This window comes from Hyaena hyaena, unplaced genomic scaffold (assembly GCF_003009895.1).
Source record: "Hyaena hyaena isolate Hyena2069 unplaced genomic scaffold, ASM300989v1 scaffold_405, whole genome shotgun sequence".
Taxonomy (NCBI): Eukaryota; Metazoa; Chordata; class Mammalia; order Carnivora; family Hyaenidae; genus Hyaena; species Hyaena hyaena.
Window position 1 is genome coordinate 1,545,880 of NW_024081039.1, and position 27,196 is coordinate 1,573,075.

Consider the following 27,196-nt stretch of genomic DNA (forward strand, 5'->3'; position numbering starts at 1 on the left):
ATGAGAAGTGATCAAGAAGCGATCAGCATGCATCTACACCTTTCTTATAAGGCTTGTAAAATATACTACACTGCTGTTCTGAGAAACGGTTAATAAATGCTAATCTTGTTAAACAAAAGAAGTATTCTGAATTCCAAGTATCTTCATTCGGAAGAAGGGATTTGCCCTGGAGATGCAGTCATTGGCATTGGCTTCGGGTATGAGGCCCCAAGGGTTCCCTTTAGTGCTTTGACTGATAACATCCTGCTTTCTTCTAGTGTTTTATTTGAAACCAGAGGAAAATCTACTCGTTTGCTTTGCTGGAAACAGTAGTTTCTGTTCAAATTCCAGAAGGCCTCCTTATGCTGCTCAGACCTATCTTCACAGCGTTGTCTTTCCTTAATTATTGATTCATTTATTCAGTGCCATTGGTTTTGGCAGCATGTCTAGATGCTCAAGATATAATAATGAAGAAGATAGACCAGGGCCTGCCTTAATGGAGACTGTATTTTAGTGGGAAAGAAAAATAATAAACATGTAAGCAAAATATGCATATAATCTGAATTAGTTTGCTATGGCTGCCATAACAAAATACCACAGAAGGTGGCTTAAACAATAGATGTTTATTTCCTCACAGTTCTAGATCCTGGAAGTCCATGATCAAGGTGTCAGAAGGTCTGATTTCCCCCGAGGCCTCTCTCTGTGGCTTGCCTTTCCTCTATGAGTGCACATTCTTGGTATCTCTTTGTGTCTCTGAATTTCCTCTCCTTTAGAGGACACCAGTCAGATGGGATTAGGGCCCACCCCAGTGGCCTCATTGTAATTTAACCACCTCTTAAAGGCTCAGGTTCCAAATACATTTACACTCTGGGATAAGTGGGGGTCAGGACTTCAACATGTGAATTTGGGAGGGGCGGGGGACACAATTCAGCCTGTAGCATGATCATAAATTCTTTGAAAAATGAACAACATTGAGATCTAGAATAGGCATGGTGGGGAAGCCTGGGAGGCACCAAGATGGTGGTGCCAGGCTGAGATGGTATGGGGACCGCCAGGGTGAGCCTGAGGAGGAAGAAAGTGCTAGGGCACTTTCTCAGACTGATCACTCATCCAAATCTGAAAGCTCACAGGACTCAGAAAGTAAGAGGACTAAGCAGAACCACAATTCCCTGGCAGAAGTTTCAGCTCTGGCTTTGGGTAGCTCCTGTACTTTCAGCTAGAAAGTTTTCTTTGTATTTAAATGTAAAATCCCTCCCATTGAGACTTAGACCCATATCCCCTTGTTCAGTCCCCAGAGAAGTCCCAAGTCCATTCAGATTGGACATTGGAATCTTATTATTTACCTTCCCTGCAGACTTCTTTTCTGAAGTTGTTTTCGCTTTTTTTCTCCCCCTGTGACTGGATGTGGGGTTATCTGGTCTGGGCAGACTGAGACACTGGGGTAGGGACATGGCCCAACTCCAATTCCAACCAGCCCAGCGACAGGGAGTGCAGGTCAATCTGCTTTCCCCAGGATTTTCATCTGGAAATTTTAGTTCTCAGTAGGATCATATGTATTTCTTTAAGTTTATTTATTTATTTTGAGAGACAGAGAGAGAAGAGCACTGGAGGGGCAGAGAGAGGGAGAGAGAGAATCCTAAGCAGGTTCTGCGCTGACAGTGGGGCTTGAACTTAGAAATTGTGAGAACATGACCTGAGCCAAAGTCATGAGTCAGATAGATGCTCAACCCACTGAGCCACCCAGACGTCCTGGATCATGTGTATTTTTAATAAGGTGATGGTTTCTAAAAACCAAGTCCTTCATGCTGCCCTTACTATGGAGCCCAAACTTGTGCCTCATATTTTGTTATATTTTAGTCCATAAAGCTTGCTCATTTTTTTCGACAATTAAGTTAGAGCTCAAACTTGAGCTCACAGTTCTCCTTGGCCATTCTCAACCAACACTGGCTTGCTACCTGACCTCCAGGTTGCTCCTCAAATACAAAAAGCATGTTGGCGCTTGGCTCATAATGGACTGTCCACACTGGCATCCTCCTTGACGGTGGCCCATGTGACGTCCTCACCTCATGCTTTCTGGCTGCTGCCACTACCACCTGTGGTATAGTTGCTCCTCTCCACAGTCATCTTACCTCCTCACCCACCTCGCTGTCCTGAGCTCCCTTTCAGACTTACTCAGGTTTGGGGCCCAGACACCCTTCCCATTTCCACAGTCCAGAGCCGTCTCCTGGCTCATTTCTTGTCTTATCCTGGTCCCACTCATGTCAGCACAGCTGGCTCCCCTGATGGAGGGATGGCTTCAGTGGCTGCTGGTCCCCATACCAGGGCCCCCTCCCACCCCAGGTTCCCTCCTGCATGTTCATTGCTGAGACTTGTGGGAAAAGCAAAGAGCTAATCTGATCTGCACCATCGTCACTCCTTACGGCTGGGTTGCCAACTCCATGTGGGTCTTCAGCTGTTGTTCTATGTGCCCTAAATCAGGCTCCTTCCTTTCTTCCATGGATTGGCAGGGCCAGAATGCTGCCACTTTGCTCAGGTTCCTTCCTCTGCCCATTCTCTCATTTCTAGCCCTGCCTCCCACCTCTCTGAGAAATAAAGGCCATCAGTGTAACACCCTCCTCTTATTTCCCATGACCCCCAAACCCTCATCTCCCTTCCCTCCTCTTAGCTCTGAGGGGAGCTGTGGGCCCTATGTCACTTCAAGGCTGACTTCATGTATGCGAAGCTGCTTTGCACGCATGGTCAGGCCCGAGAGCAGGCCTGGGTTCACCCCACCGCTCCCCTCAGTGCTTGCCTCAGACAGCTATCACCTGCTGTTGAACTGGTGTCCAATGATTTGACACAGAAACAGTGAAACCAAGAAGCCACATGCACCACAGTTTGGCGTCTTCCTTCCCTGGCATTTCTTCTCTTGGAAATACCTATGGGTGAATGAGAAATGAGTATTTCATAATCTAGAAATAGGAATTCTGCCCTTTTCTATCGGTAGCTCATCAAAATGAGCACTGACCTTCAGGTATATTTTCTTGCCAATTTATTTAAATGTGACTGATGTTAAGTGTAGAGACTCTAACCTGGTGTCCAGTGATGGACTGTTTCCTGACCTATTGACTTGACTTGAGAACATAGTCCCCATCAAACCAGGCTCCCCTCCCTGTGCACTCCCGCACAGCTGCCCAGGCTGCCCAGGACATTCCTGAATCCAGATTCCTCCTCTGTAACCTGCTGGACTCAACGAGAAGTTTCTAGGCTCCTTTCTAAGAACTGTCTCAGGTACTAAGTTTTATGCTAGGGCTCCTTTCAGCTTTGAAATATCCTGAATTTAAGACAGTAAGCCAATTGATTCCACCATGTTTAATAGGTGATTCTAAGCTTTGCAAGTGATTGGGAATCATTTTTATTACCAAGAAATGGCTCTGAGCTTTTCTCGCCACTCTACTTTGGCTGTTTTAGGTCAACAGTCAAAAATCCTATTAACAAAGGGAGAAACACTGACTTTGGGGTTTCCAGGCGTTGAGTGTGTGCCTGAGCACACAAAGGTGCACAGGGTAAAGGATTGCCTCCAGTGACACGCTGGAAGTACCTCTCCCATCGGCCCCCATCTGTGCTGCCCTCCCATTGTCTGTGTGTGATGGCAGGAATCCTGCCACTTGGGCCAGGAAGATGTGCGTCTGTGTCACTCTGGGTAAAAGGTGCCAGCACAGCCCACCAATGGGCAAATCACACACAGCGCTGCTTATCTGATTACCCATCAGGTATGGCTGGAGCCAGGCCATGGGCTGCTGCGTGCCAGGCTTGTGCTTAAAGTATACTCCAATCCAAAAATTTTTAATTCATTATGATCAGTTGGTCTTTTCACAAGCTAGTTTCAATTAACGTCCCAGCCAACGGGGAATTAATAATGTCTGTGGCATTATTTCCTCGGTAGCTTTCTCATGCCATCATGAGTTGTTACTAAGTGCTGTTTGCAGGGCAAAAATCAGTTTTTGGTTCACAGCCCAGATGGTGAGCTCCTCAAGGGCAGAATGCTTTGATTTACTCATTTTTAAAAATGTTTATTTACTTTTGAGAGAGAGAGAGAGAGCACATGAGCAGGGGAGGGGCAGAGACAGAGGGAGACAGAATCTGAAGCAGACTCCAGGCTCTGAGCTGTCAGCATAGAGCCTGACATGAGGCCCAACCCATGAACTGTGAGATCATGACCTGGGCTGAAGTCAGATGCTTAACTGACTGAGCCACCCTTGCACCCCAATTTACTCATCTCCAGGGCCTGGGGCAAGCACGCAGTAGGTGCTCCATAAATGTTTGTTAAGCAGAAATCACTTGGAGGCTGTTTCCACACTGGGGCTGTGCCCTGGTGCAGGAGATGAGCGGTGACAAGAGCTTCCACATCGCACAGCGCCCTGTCAGGAGGTCAGGGTCACCTCTGCCTAGTTCAGCTGCGGATGCTGGAGTGGTCCTGGGCAGAGCAGTGTGTCAGCCCCAGAGTGGTGTAGTCATTAATCAGAGATCCTAATTCTTGTCTTCTGTTTCTTGGAATGATATTGAGCGTGTCTGTGGATTGGGAGTCCTCCAGGAGACTGGTCTGTGAAAACGAGGGGTGTGCACAGTCCGCTGTGGGGTTGCATCACCGTCCCTCGGTGGCACTGCTCAGAGTCAGGTGCCTTCTTCCTGGGGGCTCCCGTCTCTTTATCAGAGTGACTGCTTCAAAGTCGCCTGTCACACTAGGGGGTAGACTTCATCAGCCTTCATGCCCGGTCTTCCGTAATGAGAAAGTAGGGAGTGGAGGCTTGTGTGCGGAGCTGTGTGACTTCTCACACGGCTGAATGTGCTTGGGTTGGAGCAAAGCCCTTGGGGGTTCCAGCCCGCACAGGATTCCCGTGGAAGGGGTGAGGAGCCATCACTGACAGCCTTCTCTGACACCAGCGCTTCAACCAACATTCTGGGGCGTTTCCTCCGTATTGATGAACACGGTATGTGTTCCCAGATTTTCCCTTCCATGAATTGCTAGGAAGGCAGTGGCCAAGAGCAAGGCCGTTTCCTTGGGGTGGGATGGGTGCTCACTTCAGAGCCAGTGAGTGGCTGCTCCGAGCAGACAGGGCAGGGGCCTGAAAGTTGGAGAGATGAGCTGTCCCCACATGTGTGGCCTTGAGTGAGGGGCTGCTCACTCTGCCTTCACGTCCTGCAGTCATTAATAAACCCAGTGCTTCTGACAAGGTCAGCATATTGAGGGCCAGATGTCACTCTCTGACTTCATGTCCATTGTGGCCTTTTCTTTTGATGTCTGAGTGAAAAAGAGGGAGGGCATGCCCCTTGTGAGGTTGCCGAAGAGAGATGTGCTCCTTAACGCAGGATCCCTGCAAATGCAGATGTTAGTCCTGAAAGAAAGCCCTTTCTCCTTTAGCTTATCAACCTACTCATATATCATCACTGGGTCTTCCATTTGCAAAGGGCATGTTGGGTCAGCAGCCACTTGACAAAAACATGGTCTTCATTTCCAGAGAATGAGTGCATTACTTACTCCTCTATTCCCGAATGAAAGCAATGTAGACTAGCTTTATGACTAAAACAAACAAACCGAACCAAACAAACCTTTGAACTGGGACATAATTTTCCTCAGAATATTTCCCAATCCTTCATCTTGGCGTCCATAGTCTCCGTGTTACACTGTGGGTTGAAGAGATGCCAGAGATCTCCTTTTCAGCCGCTGAGATCAGAAAAGGGCCGTTCCTCCTTTTGCTTTTCTATGGCCCTCATAGGTCCTCAGGAAGTGCTTCTGGAAATGACGCTACCCCCAGAGGGGTCTATAGCAGACGCTTTCAGTAACCATGCCTGCCCATCATGGATGGAGGAGACCTCCACAGCTGGAGAAGCTCCCCGATCCCCTCACACTGTGTCCATGGGGCTGGGCCAGGCATGGGCACCCCCCATGCTCCTTTCACAGGTAGCTGCGGACATCGGCGGCTTGTGTTGTTCTTCAAGGCTTAGAGAGGAGCTGCCGCGTGAGTAGGAAGCAGACTCTTGTTCTGCCTACACAGAAAGATTGTCAGCTTAGTGTTGGGAGAGACACCCCTCGAAAGGCTTAGGATCTGTAAGAATTGAGGAATGTGTCCATGCAAGTGATTGCTGAACCCCTCAATTCTTGTGCCAGTGGCTGGGCTTCATGACCAACTTGTGCAGAATGCCAGATGTCATTTAGGGAGACCTGGCATTGTATGTATGTATGTATGTATGTATATATTTTTGAGAGAGAGAGAGAGAGAGAGAGAGCATGAATGGGGAAGGGGCAGAGAGAGAGAGGGAGACACAGAATCCGAACCAGGCTCCAGGTTCTGAGCTGTCAGCACAGAGCCTGATGTGGGACTGGAACCCACACATGAACCATGAGACCATGACCTGAGCTGAAGTTGGACACTCAACCAACTGAGTCACCCAGGCACCCCAGGCCTGGCATTTTATAGCCTTGGTCCTGTGGGGTGAAATCGACAGCATGAAGTACTTTTCATTGATATTCTTAGCACTACGAAGGTCAAAGTCAGCCACTGATTGATATGTTGGATGACATCCTGAAGCTGCTGATGCACTAGTGGTCCTTGGGGCTTCTGAAACTAGGGTTCTCAGAACCTGGGAGGCCATGAAGGCATAGGATTCAACGGCCATGTCCACAGGAAGTGCTTTCTTGATGATCCGTCATTCAAAATATTACTTTCCACTGTAAAACAAACAGTAAAATATTAAAGAGTAGTCTACAGTATTGGCGTGCAGTTTTGAGATTAAGCTTCTGGGATTGTGTCATCTGCTTTTGCTGTTAAGGAAACTTTGGTGAAAAGTTTGAGGAGCTCTGCTAAGTGATACTGTGAAACGAATGGCCAAACAAAACAAAATGGCCTCAGCTGAGTGATCCCAGGATGGCTTTAAGTATTTGTTTTGTTTCTGGGACTGTCTCTACTGGATTCTGAGTGCCCTATTTGAGGGCACAAATGTTGGCCGCCTTGCACCAGCCTGTGGGGTTTGGCTTCTGACTACACTGTCCTTACTCCACTCCCTGAGGCTCATCATCTGGTGACAGCCTGGACATCACTGCATAATCCCAGAGAGCAGGAAAGAAGAGTCTGTGAAGACCAGGACAGGTCCAGGGGGCAGGAGAAAGCTTGGCGGAAGACACTTAGGTTGGTTAGTGTAAGAATTAGTGTGAGATGCTTCATAAAGGCTCTTTAGGGTTCCACAATCCATAATGTTGTTGGTAATTGGCATTGATTAGCTTGAGGGAGCTCAAGGTTGTTTTTCTTCCTGTTCTCTCGCTTTTTTTCCTTTTCTTTTAAGATCTTCTGTCTTCTCCCAAGCCCTGAAAAGGCAGTGAGGTCCACTACCTCCAGGTGTGGGCTTAGGGCCACTGCTCCAGTGTCTCTGAAGGATGGAGAGATGTGTGTAAGTTGCAGAAATTCTCTCCTTCGTGTCCTGACTGCTCCCCCAGATGAGTCAGGTGGCCAGGCCATCGGTGGGGCTGCCCAGGTCCCAGGCTCTTCATCAGACGGTCTTTCCTAGAGCGCTGAAATGTATAAGCATCAGGGGGACTTTGTGATGAGTGGACCCTGACGGGACAGATGGACCAACTTCCTGTAAGAGCAGCCAGGTCCTTGGGGACTACGCTGACATTTTCTGTAAGTGGGTGCCCTCATGGTCTAGAAGTCATGAGCAGTGATTCCTGGATCTGCAGACCAGACCCTTCACCTGAGGTGTCTGTGAGGCACCAAGGGGGACCTTCTCCCAGGGCAGCCACCATGCTTATGCTACAGTGTGGCTGCTGGTGACACCGACTCTATAACCACCACGAACTTCCGAACAAGAGTGAAGTAGAGAGAATAGGAGCTACAGACCCTACAGACCAGCGTCCCAGTCTAGCTTTGTGCCCTGCTACCCAGCGTTGAATTCCCCCTTAACTGCTCTGAGGCTCACTTTCTTTGTAAACAGGCCGGTATTGGGTTATTATTATTTGAGCGTGTTTGTCAAATGCCTTCTACCTGGCAAGGATCCAATTACCTTTTGAAGGTTGGTGATATTTTGACAGGACACTATTCCATAATAAAGAAATAAGGTACTCTTTCTCTTTATTGGTAAATGACTCTTTCTTGTTAAAATATTTTCTCACTGTTGTCAAGTTGTTAGTAATTAACTGTCAAATAAAAACATTGGCCTATCCAGCATCACACAAAAGCTTAGTTTTGAGGACGTTTATTGGAAAAGAAAGCACGGCTTTAAAATGACTTCAGAGTAAGTATTGCAAATGTGGGTGTGTGGAGGAAGAGCTTTGTGAAACATGCAGAGGTATCTCAGGAGATTATGTGTCAGAGCTCGCCCAGGAAGGAGCCCTTGGCGGACAGAGGCGCTGGCAAACCTACCTCGGCAGACGTCAGTCAGTGTGGGCCTGGACTTACGTCAGTGGCAGGGAATCCATACTCCAGGTGGGGACGGCAAAGCCCATGTCCTGTCTCTGTTCCACTGCCCACAGTTCATCTTCAGCCCCCTCGAAGGCCCATTTTCTCCCCTTTTCCCACCCTCCCGCTTCTTCCTTATCATGTTTATTCATCAAAAGTACACGCAAGCTTTGGACTCCCACCTGGCCCTGAGGAGGGTGGGGGCCGGGGCATGTTTCCGCAAGCCTTCCAGGTGATTCTGCCATGCACTACAGTGTGGGGACCACCGCTGTAGCCTTACAGGCTGGACCTCTTCCCGCCGTACGGACCGGCGCTCCCGCTGGCCTCGGGGTCTGATGTTTGGGGACGGTGGGGAAGCACTCTGGGGCATAGGATGACTGAGCACACAGGCGTGCCCTGTCAGGTCATGGGAATGAGGATAAGAGCCATTTATCTTTATCTTTGTAGGGCCTGGAGGTCAAGGAAGTGGGGTGTCAGGTTGGTCAGTGGAATAGACCATTTGAACTTGGTCCTCAGAGCTGTGCCCTGGGTGATACCTCACATTCTCTCTGCTGGAAAATGAGAATGTCGGGGTAGCTGAGACCAGGCTAGGAAAGTGGTCCCTGGACAGTAGTGGCCACGGACTCTTTTATGCCAGCAAAGAGTAGAGACTTGCTCAGAGCAACTGATAATTGTTAGATGTTGATGAAGAATAGTGCTTTCAGTTTATGGTGCAAAAAAGGAGTCTGGATGAGACCACCTCGCATTTGAGGTTTTCAGTGTAAAGAGTCTTTGACAATAGCGCATCTTTTGCTTTTGTCTGATTCTTTGAAACACATTTTTGTAGCATCCCCTGTGTGCAAGGCATCATGGTAAACTCTGTAGTGTGAGTGTGCCTCACGTTCCGGAGGGCGCGGCCCACCCATCCGGTGAGTCTGATAAATGAGGGCTTTCATTTTTATCACAATCGCGCACAAAACTAGCAATCAATATGTGCTTAATGTATATCAGGAACAGTTACTACTTTACAGAGAAGAAAACAGAGCTTCAGCGAGATTCTCCAGGTCACACAGCCAGTGAGTATTAGACTCAGATTCGGACCCTGACTTTAGAGCCTGTGGAAGCCCAGTTCAGAAGGAAACATGTTTAACTAGCTTTGAATTGTAGACAGGCACAGTATCACGTTGACTTTTTTGTACGTTTCTTTGTGTCAAGAACAGCTTCTGATTCCATGTAGTTTTGGATTATTTGCCAACTTGCTTAGCTGGCAGTATAGATCAGGAGAGATATTCTAATCCTGTCTGGCTTTCTGAGGTCTGCGATGATCCAGATGGTTAATTGTTGTATCCAGCTGATGCCAGGTTGACCGTGTGTAATTAATCGCTGTTATTGACCAGTTCTGAGTAAGATCTATCTGATTATGTTGTACCAGGAGCAAAGGAGGGAATATGTCCTGCCAAGTTTAAAATACACTCTGCACTGGTCAGTGTGAATGAGATTACTCATGGCGATTGTGACTTCCTGTTTTCAAGATAAAAGACTTACAGAGATTTACTAGAAAAATTTCACAGGGCTTCTGTGAGGCTATCACTTATTAGAGAAAACACTGAAATAATTTCATTGCAAGTAAATGTGAACCACATGGATAGTTTTTTCTTAATGTGTGCATCAGTTTAAAAGAGGATTACCAGATGATCTATAAAAGAGATATAAAAGACGTTTGATGGTATGAAGAAACCAGAATATTAAAGAAATTTTCAAAATACTTGAAAAAATTTACAATTGGCTTTTCTAAAACCAAGATGAGGAAGATAGAGGGCTGTGCTGAGGGGGGCGTTTTCACCTTCCTCTGTGGTGTTCAGAGTCTGGAACATCTGTGTGGTGTGGGAACAATTCTTGGGGCAGCCTTTGGCGGCGAGAGGCCTTTTCTTATTCATTTGTTACCTACTGGGTATACACTGTCTGATCCATTGAAACGCATGCACACACACACACACACACACACAATGCCCACTGTGCGAGGCATTACACCCACCCTGAAGAGGGCCTGTTGAGCTCAGAGCCTTGTTTGACATTCATTGGCAGACGAGGTTAGGTGGTTGGCGAGATGGCATACGGGGGGGAGGGAGAGTGTGAGGGGGAGGCCTCTAGCTAGACAAGATTGGAACTCGGTCTGCAGCGGTTGAATTCAGGTCTCCACATGGCACTCAGTAGCTGTGTGGCCTTGGGTCAGCGCCTTCATCTCTTTGAACCTCAGTTTTCTCTCCGGGATTATGATGTCTGTCCTACTTACTTGGAAGCTCTTGTAAGGACAATTGAAACAAACCGTGTGAGGGCTTGGGATAAGCTGGGAAGCTCTATATAAAGCAGGCAGTGTGGCTGGTGGTCGGGGCTCGCCTCAGCCCTGTTCCCTGATCCCCCCCGAGTCCCTTGTGCAGGCCCAGCCTCATTCCCCAGCTCGGGGGAGGAGCGGCCAGACAGGGTCGGAGCCCGGGGTGAAAGCCCATACAGTGGGAGGGGGCAGCTACTGCCTTTGCCACTGGGCAGTGTGGCGGACGTTTAGTGGGCCTTGTGTGGGTCAGGCGGCCAGCTGGCGGCATCTGAGACCGGAACCTTACCCTTCCTCCTCCTCAGGGACCCTGTCACTCTTCCTTGTTACTGTTTTGTCAGTATTTTACTGCTGAGTGTCAGGGGTTATTCGTCCAGAGCAGAGACCCGCCACGTTCCCCAAGGCCCAGCAGTGGCGTGCACCCTCCGGAGCACCTTCCCCTGTAGCATGCGGGACAGGGCCGGAAGCGTCCCGGGCCTGGGGCAGAGCTACACCATCTCTGTCCAGTAATGTACTTTTTAGCCGACTCCTGTAAGACCCATGTGTGTGTTTTCAGTACATTTGCCCGTTTTTCTGGAAGTCATCCCAGAGCTCCCAGGCTGACGTGTTGCTTTCTGCAGTGGTGGGAGCATCTGGAGGCTGCAAAGGGCTTTCGAGCGAGAGCTGGGGGTGGGTGAGTTACACTGAGAACAGTCAGATTGATCACAGCACCATGGACGTATGTCCTGTTTACTGCTGCTCCTCGGGAAATAGATTGTGGCAACCGTGCTTGGACGGTAACCCTGTCATTTTCGCCCCAAAAAACAAGCAGTGCAAATGGCCTGTGGCAGCTTGAGCAGGAGTCGTTTTCAATCCCCCATCACTGAAAGGTGCCCTTGAAGAGGTATAAACTTTTTATAAAAGTCAAATAAACATCGTATGTTGTTGGTAGAGATAATTTTCTTTCTTTCTTTCTTTCTTTTTTTAAATCTTTTTAATGTTTATTTTTGAGAGAGAGAGAAGGAGTGTGAGCTGGAGAGGGGCAGAGAGGGAGACACAGAGTGTGAAGCAGAATCCAGGCTCTGAGCTGTCAGCAAAGATCCCAATGTGGGGCTTGAACCCATAAGCTGTGAGATCATGACCCAAGCCAAAGTCAGATGCTTAACCGACTGAGCCACCCAGGTGCCCTGAGATCATTTTCATCTTATAAACTTTTAAAAAACATAGTACCAACCCTTGCCCAAAGTGGGCATCTCATGAAATCAAGCCCCAACCTCAGTTGTTCAACCTCACAGAGTCTGTGTCATTAACTCATGAGAGAGTCTTTTGTTAAAATGGAATTTCGTGTGTGTGTGTGTGTGTATGTGTGTTGTGAGAGTTTGTATTAGAGGCCCACAGGTAAAAATGACTTAGGAGATGTAAAGACAGAATGAAGCAAAGGTATTTGCTTCCTGTAAAATTTTCTTTCTTGACTTCTATGCCATGCTCATGGCTCATGTAAAGTCTCTTTCATCACTTTGCACAAATCTGAAAATGACACAAACACTATTCTTAAGAAATTAAGTTTCGTTATGTATTTTGTTCTGATTAATGTCTTCCCCAAATCTACTAACTTTAAAAAACAAACCAAAATATCATTGTTGATAAATAAGACTAAACATGCTACTCCGTATTCAGATTTTACTTTTATATGTGTTGTTTTACAAGACATTTTCCCCAGTATTTAAAAAAAATTCTTTTCACTGTACCCCACACAAGGTCTATTTATCAGTGACCCATGCTGATGAGGGAAATTCATGTCCACCTCTGCATCACCTGTGTGGATAACTCAAACACTTAATAAGTTTTGGCAGCCTAGATCTTTCTAGAAACCTGGGACATCACATTGGTGGGGTATGAAGTAAGAGATCCCCACTGGGAACTTTTAAGAATAGTCAAGTAATAGGATTAATATTGGAACTCATATAGTTAATCAATGCTATGCCGTTAATGAGTTGGAGTGTGAGTACTGAACAGTTTTGGCAAATTATTTTCTTTTGAGATACATAAATGAACATATTTGTCATTTCCATATCATTTGGTGGGCCTTAATTTTTATAGAGGCTAGTTCTTGAAATTGAGCGTCTACCTCTTAACTTGGAACAAAAGGGAGATCAGTTTAGTATAACCCTAGGAAAAGTTACTTGATACTAGGCTGCATATTCCAGATAGTTAGTCCTTTGACTATACTATTGGGCTAAAAACAAAAAATCTTACTAGCTATTACTTTGAGGGGTGCCTGGGTGGCTCAGTTGGTTGAGCATCCAACTCTTGATTTCCCCTCAGGTCATGATCCCAGGGATCGAGCCCTGCATTGGGCTCCATGCTGAGCATGGAGCCGGCTTGAAATTCCCTCTCTCTCTCTCTCTCTCTCTCTCTCTCTCCCCCTCCCTCCCTCTCTCTATCTCTCTCTCCCCCCGTCTCTCTCCCTCTGTCCCTCCCCTGCTTACATGCACATACACTCTCTCTCTCTGATTAAAAAAATAATAATTACTACTTTGCATAGTAGGGAAATATTTATTTTACCAAAACATGGTATATTCTCTTAGTAGCCTCTAAAAATGGAGGTCCCCAGTAGCTGAGTAGGTAACTCCAGCTAGCGTACAAAAGAATATTCCTTTTGATTAGATTCAAGACGTTGGAGCCACATGTCTGGCTTTTTAGAATAACCATCACTAATGTCTATTTGTGTTATTGAGGCTCACACTAACTCGTGACATTAGATTTTGTGTTTATGTCTTCACTTAGCCAGGAATGTCTAAAACGTTAGTCAGACTTGATAATGGGGCTGACGTGGATGGTCGAAGAATAATACCTGGGAAGATCTGGCTTCTGTAACCAAAGAGAGGCTCATTAGCCTAACGGTGTCCCTGATGCCACTGTCAGAAACAGGCACTGTGGTCACCTCAGGGCCCCTCACCCTTGTTCCCAAACCTATCAGCTCTTAATTGATGTAAAAGCAAGACTTTAAACACTAAGTACTGGCCACCAGAATGCATTGCTTTGAAAAAGTGAACAACCAGACCGTTTCTTGAAATTGGTCATTTAGCAAGAGGATTTCTAGGCATTGATGCCACAAGAAGGAAAGAGTGGAGAGGGGGGTGAGCAGCGGGGCTTGCCTGGTGGGGCAAGATGACCATGGAAGAGAAATTATGATAAAAAGCAGAAACTAGTTAGTATATAGCTCTTAGGGGTTTACTGTAAAGACAAGGAGAGCCTGTCTTTTCAGACTTAGAGTGGAAAGCTTCCTGGAGGACAGTTATAAATAACACCTAAGTGCATTTCCTGTAGTTTTACCCTGACCTTTAGCACTCACCAGAGAATATGTGGTTTTGGCTTTAAGAAGGCAAAATAGATGAAAAAGGACATTGTAAAACATCCAAAATTTCCGGCTGGCAGCCTCACAATGGTATGTCTCCATTTTAAGTTCTTGAGACCTCTTGGTCCGAAATGCAAGGAGGAACATGTGAATGGAGTGTCAATACCCATAGGGGAAATATGTTCCTCCTCGAATTGGTTACCAAACACAGAGGTTTTGAGTGCAACTGCTAGACTTTGGACAGACTTGACATGGTTAACTCTGAGGGGTGTACTGTTTAATAATTTCTGTGTCATGTCCTCTTTAAGAAAAGGAAGTGCCAAACAAGCCCTTGCGTGTGCGTGTCCGATCCTCAGACGACCGGCTCTCCGTTGCGTGGAAGGCACCACGCCTGTCGGGAGCCAAGAGTCCACGCCGATCACGGGGTTTTCTTCTGGGCTACGGGGAAAGTGGCCGGAAGATGAATTATGTCCCGCTGACAAGAGATGAGAGATCACACGAAATTAAAAAGCTGGGTGAGTTTCATGCTAATTGATATTCGATGTTTTGATGACCTTTGCAATCTGGTCAGTGTTTAGAAGCTCATTCATGACAGAAAGGTACATGGTAGGCGTCGCGTTCGTTTTCCAGGTATTGCAATTATTCACAACTGTACTCTTTGCTCTGTCTGTCCTCCAAACCTCCACCTTTCAGCCTTCAGTTAGGGGCAGGACAAGGTCCCCCTCCAGGTGCCCATCAGCTGTGGCCTGACCCCATAGCACCTGTTCCTTGAGTTGGGCCACTTTTCTGGGCATGAGAGGGAAGCTAATGGTTGTCTCGTCTTGTCTGTTTCTACTATTTTGTTTTTTCTTTTTTAATGCTTAATTTAAAATATTTTTGAAAGAGAGTACAGATGGGGGAAGGGTGAGAAAGAGGGTGACAATGGATCCAAACCGAGTATGCGCTGTCATGCAGAGCCCAGTGAGGGCCTTGAACTCACCATCTGTGGGATTATGACCAGAGCCGAAGTTGGACGCTGAACTGACTAAGCCACCCAGGCACCCCTCTCTTTTGTTCTTTTAAGCTTTGTCTTAGATCCCAGGACACTGGAACTTGGGTCCTTTCAAGATGAAAAGTGGTGGCTGCTGAGGAAGCCTGCACATCAGGCCTGACTTCCTCCTTTGCAAACCTTTATTGTGGGAAGGAAGCCTTGGCCATGGGACTCAGACAGGAACATCTCTGCTGTAACATGGAGAGATCATGTGCATGGTTCTTGCACCCGGGGAAAGAAAGGCTCTAGAGGGCACATGATCTGCTCAGCATCTCTAGGCCTAAGTCACATAGGGCCCAGGGCTGCTGGGCAGGACAGCCTGTGTGATTCTGGGGCTCATTCCAGAAAACTAGCCCCATATTCTCCAACATTTGCATCAGCAATAAATGTGTTGGCCCTCACTGTTTATTCTCAGTCATTTCCTAATTGGGTCAGTACTCAGGCCAGGAAGGGAGTGTGATTTACTGGGCCCTCGCACAAGACTCCCATGGGACCTGGTGGTGTCTTCGCTTGCATTAGCCAGGCCTACTCAGGTCTTCTGTCAGACATGACGAGGGACGGGCAAGTGGTGGGAAGTGAGTCTAGTGAGGCAAGACGGAAGAATGGAAGAAGGAAGGGAATGGAGAACCCAGAGGGAGGGTGTTCATTGAACAGCGGTGGGGGGCTCAGGAGCCAGCCTGGTGAGAAGGATGGTGGAGAAAACAGGTCTGCCTCCTGCTGGCCCCAGATGCCTCATGTGCTCCGAGAAGACAATCCACTCTGCTCAGTGACCACAGACTGTGGTGTCTGGATAAGCAGCTCCGAGTTCCTCAAGACTCCCAAAGCCCGGCCCCATGGGCCACATGGAGGCCACTGATGGGGGCACATATGATCTGCATGGAGACACTGGTGGAAGGCCGGGCTGGGTTCCCTTTCTGAAATAGCCCTGAAGTCCCCATCCTGCTCACCCCTCTCTGTTCAGCCACTTGCTTGGAGACTCTTGGAAGAGACTGGTGGGTTCTGCCAGGTGTAGCATCCAAACCACCTCAAAATATAGACTCCAGGCCTCCCTGACAGAAACGACCAGCCACGCTTCTGCTCCTGGGCCACCGGAAGCCATGCAGAGAAGTTCGAGCTGTGTGTGCTTTGTGAGGCTTCAGTATTAGCAGCGAGGCCTGGCTAGAGGCCCAGTCACCCTTTGGTCTTTCATTCCCGAGCCTACCTCTTGCCCTGAATAGTTGTACTTTGTGGTGAAATGGCTCTGTTTTGGTGACACGGTCCAAATTGTACCCAGAATATCAGCAGAAGAGTGGAGTCACTATTTTTGCGTTCCTGAGGCCGCAAGGGAGCATTTTTTGAGTGGATGGTTTTCATTGTGCTGAGTCGCTCACAGACACCACAGAGTAAAACGCCGGTTACTGTGGACAAGCTTCGCATCTGATTGGTCCTGCTGCCTCTTCATTTGCTCAGTAGTGACCCCTGGCTCACCTGAGGGCAGCAGCAGGGTTTGTTTTCTTCCTGAACAACTGTGGGGCCTGAGGTCAAGGATGGCCCTGGCCTCTGTGCCTCAGCTCTAGCGCGTTAGCTTTTGAATTTTCACCAGACAAAATGTGTTGGACTTGCCAAAATGTGTCGTGACTGACCTCAGAGGCTGCCATGAGGAAGAAGAGGTCCCCTGGACGCTTGCTACAGCATGTTTGGGAGGACGCCGTGAATTCCTGGGGAGACATCGCAGTGGGCCTGCTGTGTTCTCGTTCTTTCCCACACAGCATTCTAATTCTGTTCATAACCAAGATGCCATGGAAAGTGTGGTGCCTGAAGGGCATGGCCACACATGAAGGAAACTTGGAGAAAGGTGGGCCCGGGGTCCTATCAACAAAAATGCTGCCTTCCGGGTCATTCACGAAACTGGTACTGGGCATCTTCTATATCAGGCCCCTTGGGGTTCTGGGGCCCCAAGAGTCCCCCGCAGAGACAGGCAATGGACAATGTCATGAACGTGGAGACAGTAGTATAGGCATAGGAGGTGGGAAGTGCTGTGGTGGTGTCCAGGGCCCAGGGGCCAAGTCCCACCCAGGGGCCAAGTTCCACCTAGGGGCCAAGTCCCACCTAGGGGCCAAGTCCCACCCAGGGACCAAGTCCCACCCAGGAGAGCACACAGGGCCTGGGCTATGAAGGCGAGAGAACAGAGCGAGCACCAGAGCTCACCTGCGAGTGGGACAGTAATAAAGGAGTGCATGAGTGTGGGCTCCTTCAGGAAGTTAGGACAGACAAGTCCAAAGTCCAGACACTTGAGTGTCTGGCAAGCCACATGCCTGAGGTCAGGGAAGTGAGCCAATACCGTGGCTCTGAGGGGGCAGTGGTGCCTGGGGTTTCAGGGGACACTGGGCTGGTCGTGCTGGGGTCAGTTTGGAAATTTTATTTCCAGACTATCAATAATGAGGGGCACAGAATGGAGTGTGTTGTGATACCAGTGAGTCTTCATTATTTCTGTGAAAAAGAGTTCGTTGCTCAATAGGCAGCACTTGGCTCTGGGCCCTGCTCTCACCTCACCCACAGGATTAAAACCTGGGTGTTAGACTGGCTACCTGGTCCATGACCTCAGGTGGGTCACCTTGTACCCCTGACCCTGGTTCCTCATCTGTGAAAAGGAAACTGTGAGAGTAGCTTCCTCATGGGACTTTTGTCGGGACTAAATGAGGAACTGATGTGACCTGCCCAACATGGCGGAGACCAGACCCAGACATATGAGCTGCTCTGGTTTGCTCTTCCTTCGTGAGAATCTTGGCCAAGCTTAGTGTGGAGAGCTCACAAATTAAGAATCTGGGCATTAAAAACAGTCTAGGAACTTTAAGAAGTACATCACAAATATGTAAAAATGTCAGTTGTGGGAAGTTACTCATTTCTTGGTGGCTCTTGATAAATGATGGGCTACTTTTTTAATGTTTATTTATGGGGTTGTGTGGTTGGATGGCACAATTTTTCTTTGTTGACCTTGGGCTGCTTCCTTTGTCAATAGCACCGAGAAAGTGAGTCTCTGAAGGGACTCCTCTTTTTGGAAGCTTAATTTGATGCTCTATGAATGTGAGTGTGACAAACTTGATTTTTCCTTTTTATAAAACATACACTTCAAAATTCTCTGGTAAAGTAAATTGTCAGAGGCTTAGCCTCAATAATAATTTATCATTCCAGCATGAGTTTCACTCGCTTTCTCTCTACATATGTATATATGTGTAAATATATGCATATGTATATGTTTATGTTTATGTATATCTATAGAGAGAGAAGAGAGAAAAAGAGAGGGAGAGGGGTTGCTTGAAGATTGTCAAACATTGTCCCCTTTCCCTGAAATGTGATTAGTCTACAGCAATTTACTTTACGTAAGGAGGTTTCTCTGCATGAGATTTTTGAACACTGGTCTCCTTTTTGTTTAATTGACATGCTGTTTGTAAAAACAAAATGTTTGTTCTCCCCTTGCTGTGACACTTTGCAATCCCTGAAGGCAGACCTCCAGTATTACAAGTTTCCATCAGGATCTCAGTGTCCCCTCTGCCAATTTGCTTAGGTATTATCTGATGGGATCGGTGTCTGCACTTGAAATATATCATATTGCCTCATTTTTACTCTTGAGCTGATTAAGGAAGCTTAGTCATTAGAGCCTGAAATTAGGCATCAGCAACTCTGGATTCGGAGAAGACTATGAGTCGTTAGGGGCGTGGCCTCAGGCAAACAAATCAATTTTTTTCATGGCTTTGTGTCCTTATTTATAAGACAAGAAGCTCAAATGGGAAGATAATGAATGATGGCTTCATCCGGGTCACAGACTCTGTGGTTCCATGGCACTCGACTGTCACATGTTTTATTCCATCCTTGTAGTTTTTTTTACCAAATAAAGTTTTCAAGTTTAGATTCAGTTGGATGCTAGTGGGCCCAATGTACAATTAGGGGAGTGGGGTGGCAGGACCTAACTTAACAATCCAGAAATAAAGGATATATTTAAACTCTTACATTTGCTCTTAATGAATCTTTGGAGACTCCATTCTGAAGATTTCGGTTTCTAAGGGCCCAACATGCTCTCTGGGCTATTAATCTGGTACATTCACTTACTGTGTTTATCTCACTCCCTTCTTTTGATGACAGATACAAACAGAGGGACCCCTCTTTATATTTTGGAGGTAAAAAGAAATTCTGTGGGCAAATATACTATTCTTTTCATTTTAAAACATTGCACATCTTTCTTCGATGTTGGTGAGATAGAAACCTGTTTCTCAAGAATTATAGGTAACGATCACTTCCACGTTTTCTAACATAATAGTGTTCTTCTTGAGCCTAGTTCTTACAGTTCTTGGTCTCATCTTTAATTGTCTGGAAGAAATTGGAATGCCCCAGAAAGACAAGATGGGGGGGGATGGGGGCGGGGAGGATGCAGACAACAAGGGTGTGCATTCCGGAAAGCCAAGTGCAGAGCCTCATCCCTTGCCGGTTGGTCCACAGCCTCGGAGTCGGTGTATGTGGTCTCCCTGCAGTCCATGAACTCACAGGGGCAGAGTCAGCCCGTCTACAGGGCTGCCCTAACGAAACGGAAGATTTCAGGTATGTTTTCAAGGATGCACCTGCTCACATCATGGTCTGTGTGGATGCGGTGTTGTTTCCAAATGATGCTGGCTAAGTGACAAATTACCTGAGCATCACTGAGTATGAGGGAAACAACAGGGCCGGCTTGGTCACATTTCATACATGAGCATGTTTCTTTTATACTCAGAGGCTAGAGTGTTCTTCCAACGAAGCATCTGTCTTTGTGTTTTCTGAATGGCTTCCCTTTGCGGCACATTTGCCATGATAGGGGCAGCCAAGCATTCGTTCCATTTAAGGATACAGTAGTCTGGCCCTTGGTGTCAGACTGTGAACACAGAAGAGTGTTAGAGTAGGTGTGGAGGGGGCGGTGTGCAAGATCTGCACTCATGCTTCATTTCAGCTAAAATCACCGAAACACAGCATTGAGAAGAGTAAGAAAAATGTAGTACATTTTCCTACGTCCATTCATAGGTGATTTTTAATATTACTCACATACTAAGAAATTACACATATCTCTTCTGGATCCTGTGCGTTAAGTTAAAGAGGCAAACCTATAGTGTGATTATTTTCATGAATTCACAACTTATTTGTGATTACAATAATATATTATAGAATAGACATTCTATTATTATGTATAATATATTTATGTATTATAATTTTATATTTATGATGATTATGATTGCTTACACTGTGTAACAGAAGTCTCAAATACATGATGTTGCACTTTTATTTTTCATTATTTGCTGCTAAAGAAAACGGGTCTCCATCGCTTTTCTAGCAGGCTAATTATTTCCACCTTCCCCTACTTATGGCACAAGCCACATCCTTTTGAAACACTGTCCCTAAAAGGTGAAAAGGAAAAACAAAACAAACAAAACCCCCAAGAGACTAAAAAGCCAAATTGAAACCTCTAAGTCTCCATTTATGGTAGAGATTGAACAAAACTTCACAAAGAACAGGCTTAGTGACTATGGTGTATTCCACTGGAAATCTGCAAACTGAATTCTATTTTATGTCTGAATGTAATTCTTAATCTGTCTTGGAACCACGATTTCTAAAATGTGAGGATGTGAACCCAGTGTGATTTGTGCAGTTGTTTGAACCAGAATTTTGTTTCATGCCATGATTGCCAAGGAAATGCTCTGACTTGACCTTTTCTCCCCCAAAACTTTTGCTTCTTATAAAGATCGTATTATTTCCCAGAAACTTACAGTATGTGTTAAGAAAACACTGAGTTACTTGGAGAACCTTGGACCAAGGCAAAGCATCCCTTTCCTGCTGTGCTATTAAGTCAGCTGGATTGGGTGGCTTTTCAAGTGAACTGCCCATTTCTTAGACTGTGTGTAAGCAAAACAAGAGTGGGGATTTTAGTTTATCTACATTAAGCATAAGCAATTTAAAAATTATACAGCGTGATTAATGAACTCTGGGGGCCAGAGGAACTCAGGGAAGAGCCTATTATGGAGATAGCCTTTAAGGTGCCCCATTGTCATTCCAGAAGAGGACGAACTAGACGTGCCTGAAGACATCAATGTCCGGGTCATGTCGTCCCAATCTGTGCTTGTAGCCTGGGTGGATCCTGTTTTGGAAAAACAGAAGAAAGTTGTTGCATCAAGGTACTTTTCCTTATTTCTCTGCCTTTAAGTATGAGAGATGTGGTTTTTCTGGTGCTGAAGAGACGTGTGTATTTGAATGACTGTATCCTCGGACATATACGGATGATGGCCTCTTCCATAGCTGAACAGTCAACTATTCTCTGACAGTCTGGCTAATCTCGAGTGTGGTCACACATTTCCTGCAGATCAGATGCTATTGTGGCCTCTTGTGTGATGCGCACAGAAGGACCTCGCTTCTCACTTGCTCAAACTTTTATCTTGTGTCTGGAAATTCCTTCGATTCCATCTCTTTCTTTGCCCCATTTGTGTTTTGCTTTGTCTTCCTACCATCTAATTGTGCAAGAGGGTGTGGCCCTGTCCTAGAGGGAGTCTTACTGTCCCTCCCATTATCCAGGAGGGGTTGGCAGGAGGAAGGATTTTTACACAGAGAGGTGGACATTTGTCAAATGCCTTGCACGCTGCAGTTCTTCTTTGGACATTCTTCAAACACTGAATTACTTTATGTCCAGCTCATTCATGCACAGCAAAAGACACTGTTTTGTCTCTTAAGCCATGATATTATGCTCTTCAGATTTTTATACTGATTTGCAGTAGAAGTAGAAGAAAAATGAGCCATAAGATTAAAATAATTTCTGTGTTTAAAAAAGCCACTGGCGAACAGCGTTTCGCGTTACTGGTAGATTAATATAGGCATCAAAATTTTATGTGTTAAATGGCTGAATAGTTTATATTACCAAGAGAAAGCGAAAGATTTGGTAGCTGCTAGGGCACTATGTGTTAATTTTTGAACCTATCTACAACCAGGAAGAATGAATGTCCTTTAAACAAAATGAATAGAATCGAATGCTGAGATTGTATATGTATTACATACCATTATTATATACCATTATCTGTATTAGGCATAGTTTCTGTCACTGTCTGTTAGTAAAAAAAAAGAAGGAAAGTGAAAGGAAGGAAGGAAGGAAGGAAGGGAGGGAGGGAGGGAGGGAGGGAGGGAGGGAGGGAGGGAGGAAGGGAGAACCAACAGACTTCAGAAGGTTCGTCGTGATTCTCTTCCTAGCCATTTGGCTCCCCCCTCAAAACAAAGTGTTCTTGATTACCACTCGAATTTGATTTCTAACATCTTGATGAAAACAAAAGAGGGCTTCAGTTTTCTTAGCAGGACTTTTATATTAATTGGTGGGCTGTGTCTGCAACTGAAGTCTTCTCTTGACTTACTAAATATCATAATGAATAGCCCCTTTTTAATGTTTCACATGCTTTCTACTGCAAAGTGGCTGCAAGGAAAATTTCTTGGAAAAGGAAGACACTAAGTGGCATTTGCAACTCTCAGAATGTTGAGGATGCTTCTGTCTGAGATTGTTATTACCATGTTTGCTCACACATTTCTCTCCCTGATAATCGCACGGTAGAGCTCCTTTTATAAGCCCCTCTATCCTGCTGTGTTTATTACACATTTTTACTCCCTCTCAAAGTGATAAGTCTACTCAAAACCACATGTTGCCTTTCCTCCTGAAAGTACAGAAAACTGCTTTGGCATGAAATGGATCTTCTTGTCTTTCTCTCCTGGAGACCAGGATACCTTGCCCTTTCCACACCGCGCGTGCACGCGCGCACACACACACACACACACACACACGTCACTCATAAGGCACTTGCCTGGTCAAAGCTGTCCCCCTTCTGTTCCTTCTATTCTGAGTCTCTGCTCCATCTTTTGAGCAGTAAGACGCTACGCTCCATCTTTCCTGGCCTACTTTAGACATCTTTCCCTGGAACTCAAGAGTAAATTCTCTGACTTAATAACATAGTCAAAACTTTAGATTTTTCTCCTCGGTGATTTCTTTACTTACCTCCAGAAGTCATTACTTATGGGGAAGGAAAAATAGCAGTGAATCTAGCATTCAGTTGCAGGGAATTAGTCAACTGGGTGCATTGTTGCCTTGTGTTTTCTTATAGACAGTACACTGTGCGCTATCGAGAAAAGGGAGAATCAGCCAGGTGGGATCACAAGCAGACCTCCAACAGACGCGTGTTGGTTGAGAACCTGATTCCAGACACCATGTATGAATTTGCAGTCCGTATTTCACAGGGTGAAAGAGATGGCAAATGGAGTACATCTATCTTCCAGAGAACACCAGAATCTGGTCTGTATTTAAAATGGCCTTTGGATTTTCACTTTGAGAATTGCCCTAAAAATAAGTTTTAAAGATAGTCTTTTGTTTGTTTTTTAAAATTTTAAATGCTTATTTATTTTTAAGAGACAGAGATAAGGAGAGACAGAGCATAAGCTGGGTAGGGGCAGGGAGAGGGAGACACAGAATCCAAAGCGAGCTCCAGGCACTGAGCTGTCAGCCCAGAGCCTGATATGGGACTTGAATCCATGAATAGTGAAATCATGACCTGAGCCGAATTTGGACGTTTAACTGACTGAGCCACCCAGGTGCCCCAAGATTTAACGATAGTATAAGAAGCCAGCAGAGGTATTAAAACATTTTTTTAAGTTTATTTATTTTGAGAGAGAAAGAGAGAGAGGGAGAGATAGAGAGAACATGCAGAAGCAGAGGAGAGGCAGAGGGAGAGAGAATCCCAAGCAGGCCCTGTGCTATCAGCACAGAGCCCAATGTGGGGCTTGAACCCACAAAACCATGAGATCATGACCTGAGCTAAAACCAAGAGTTGGATGCTTAACCAGCTGAGCCACGCAGCCACCCCAGCATAGGCATTTTTTGTAAAGTAACAGTAACCCTAAATCTTGGAAGTGTTTCTATGTACGAATGCAAAGAAGTTCAGAAACTATTTTCTTAGATCCATACTTTATCCTTCGCTGGCCGTTTTCATTGGCATGTTATTCTGACATGTGGAGCACATTACATCCCAGGATAGAGCATAATTAGAAATCACCACTATATGCATGAACGCCCCTGGGTAATGCCTGGCTCTGGAGGGTACGGGAGACGCATCCTTCCTAAGGCTGAGGTTGTGTTTGATTCTGGGGGAGAATTTTGCTCTGTAGCAATTATTTTTTTAAATCATGTCTTTAATTGTTTTAATAGCTTATTGTCAAATTGGTTTCCATATAACACCCAGTGCTCATCCCCACAATTGCCCCCTTTCATGCCCATCACTCCCCTTCCCCTCCCCCTGACTTCCATCAGTCCTCAGTTTGTTCTCAGCATTCAAGAGTCTCTCAAGGTTAGGAGGAACTTAACGGAGGACCGTGGGGGAGAAAATGGGGGGAAAATAGCTGGGGAGAGGGAGGGAGGCAAACCATGAGAGACTCTTAAACCATGTCTTTAAAAGCTTTATTAAAAAGAAGTTTGAACTGGATTTTAGTCATCTTTATATATTTCAATATTCAGCAATGAAAGAAATTCTGAGATTCTAAAAGTATTGCCCTATGTAGGTCTAAACTCACTACATAAGTTGGTAGCACTGACATAAATCACTAAGAGTAATGAGAGTGTAGAATTTTCTCCTGTGTATAATAAAAGTGAACACAGTATTGCCTCAGTGAAAAATCTATATGTAGGACCATACGTCACGTACTTGTAGAATATCCATAAGGGCATTTTTAAGCCTCGGGTCCTTGTTCTTTTATAGCTCCTACCACAGCTCCTGAAAACTTACACGTCTGGCCCGTCAACGGCAAATCTACAGCTGTCACTGTAGCATGGGATGCACTGCCTGAGACCGAGGGGAAAGTGAAAGGTAGGAACCTCATTAGTTAAGGCATAAGGTGCACACCGCAGTGAAATTCCCCAAACAGAGATGTATATGTTGACTCTGATAAACACCAGTTCTGATAACAGCAGTATTAGTGACTGGAAAAGCAACAGGGATATAACGTACATATACGGACAAGGGTATTTCATGCAGGGTTTTCATCGTCACCAAGGTGCCGCTAGTCATAAAGATGACTTTTCATCTTCCCAATCCGCAGGGAATTTGGTCCCGCTATCAGGAGGAGTGTTTTTGATTGTGTGGGTGTGACATCCTAACCTTTACCCATATAAGTGACACCTTGTGTTTCATGCTACGGGTCTTTTCATTGTACCAGTAAGATCATGGAACGTAGGAGTGAGTAGGAGCCCTGTGGGACCACCAGTGTCTTGAATGAGACCATAAATATTTAATGGGTTTGAAAATCAAGTAATGAAAGAAAACAAAAAATGCATTTTTCCCTATTTTTCAGCCTTTTGAATTATTTGTTTTTTTGGTTGAGGAAAAATAAACTGTGACCTTAGGGAAAAAATACACAGAAGATGAAAAGAAAGTAGAGTAAAATATTCACAACTAGTTAAATTTAAAAATTGTTGACAATGTTAAACATAGATCATTTCTTTTTTAAAATTAATTGATTTATTTTGAGAGATAGAGCACAAGCATAACAGGGGCAGAGAGAGGGGGAGAGAGAGAGAGATCCTAAGCAGGTTCCACACTGTCAGTGCAGAGCCCAATGTAAGGGCTCAAACTCACAAACCTAGAGATCATGACCTGTGCTGAAGTCAAGAGTCCAGCACTTAACGGACTGAGCTCCCTAGGTGTCCCAGAAATCACTGCTTTTTAACATAAAAATATTTAAGAACCTTCCAGAAGTCTGTTCAGAGATATTTTAGAAGGCTGTATGGAGGTTCCCCCCTGACAGTCCCTATACAAATGTACCCTAAGGGTACGTTTTATTGTTATTTGATTTTGGAAGACAACTTAAGTCTATGTCCAGAAACTCTGAAAAGTTTGTATAAGCTTAAAGAAATAGAGACAATTATTGCTAACCTCCTTTGAGGATTTCTTTCTAAAAAAATTTTTTTAATGTTCATTTATTATTGAGAGATGGAGAGAGAGAGTGTGAGCGGGGTAGGGACAGAGAGAGAGACGCACACAGAATCTGAAGGAGGCTCTAGGCTCTGAGCTGTCAGCACAGAAGCCAACGCAGGGCTCGAACTCACAAACTGCAAGATCATGACCTGAGCCAAAGTCAGACGCTTAACCGACTGAACCACCCAGGCGTCCCTCCTCTGAGGATTTCTTTTCTTTTTTTTTATGTTTATTTATATTTGAGAGAGACAGAGACAGAGCGGGAGTGGAGGAGGGGCAGAGAGAGAAGGAGACACAGAATCCGAAGCAGGCTCCAGGCTCTGAGCTGTCAGCACAGAGCCCGACGCAGGGCTCAAACTCACGAACCGTGAGATCATGACCTGAGCCGAAGTCAGATGCTCAACCAACTGAGCCACCCGGGTGCCCCTAGGATTTCTTAATTAAAAAACTGAAAAGTTCTCTTTATCCAACTGTAAGTTGTCTTTGCAGACATACAAGGTTGTCAAAGAACAAACGGAAACAGTCATTTCTAAACTTACTGTTTTCTCACTTTGCAATTTTTAAAAAACATGTTATACTATTCTTGCTCATTTTTTCCCCCAGTGGAATAAATCAAAAGCAAATGTAGAGAAGAAAGTTGGACCTTTTAATCATTCTTTTTATGACAGTTTGAACTTCGGCTGTATTATTGTGATGCCGAAAAAGATTGTGAAAATTGCATAAAGACATTTTTTGGCTGACTACTTTTGTTAGTTATAAAAAAAAGTCAATTGTTCCTGTTTTTGTGACTTTATTTCCATGCTACTTATTTGTTTTCTTTCCCTCTCCAGCATCTTAGTTTATATTTATAGCTCTTTGGCAAATGAAGCTCCCTGGTAGTCAATGAAATATTTTCAGAAATAATAATAGCTACCGAGTTTTTGTGTCCAAAAGAACTCAAGTATCCTAACCCCATTTAGGTGGTTTTCATAAAGGTGGGGTGGTGGGACTGAAAATTCATAATTACACTGGGGAATTTATATGTATGAGAAATATAAAACATAATAGGAGAATATACTTTGACATGGTTACATTTTTTCCAGATGAATTGAATTCATAAAAAAAATGTGTGTGAAGAAATTTTAT

General features: G+C 45.4%; 1 protein-coding gene across 1 annotated transcript in view; it reads left to right on the top strand.

Moving 5' to 3' along the window:
- The window catches only part of FNDC1 (fibronectin type III domain containing 1), a 108,422-nt gene that overhangs the window by 32,449 nt on the left and 48,777 nt on the right, over nt 1-27,196 (top strand). Inside the window, exons 5-9 of the mRNA XM_039252106.1 lie at nt 14,365-14,571; nt 19,560-19,658; nt 21,139-21,256; nt 23,213-23,400; nt 24,857-24,964. Coding sequence (XP_039108037.1) covers nt 14,365-14,571; nt 19,560-19,658; nt 21,139-21,256; nt 23,213-23,400; nt 24,857-24,964 — 720 coding nt within the window. The remainder of the gene's footprint in view (nt 1-14,364; nt 14,572-19,559; nt 19,659-21,138; nt 21,257-23,212; nt 23,401-24,856; nt 24,965-27,196) is intronic.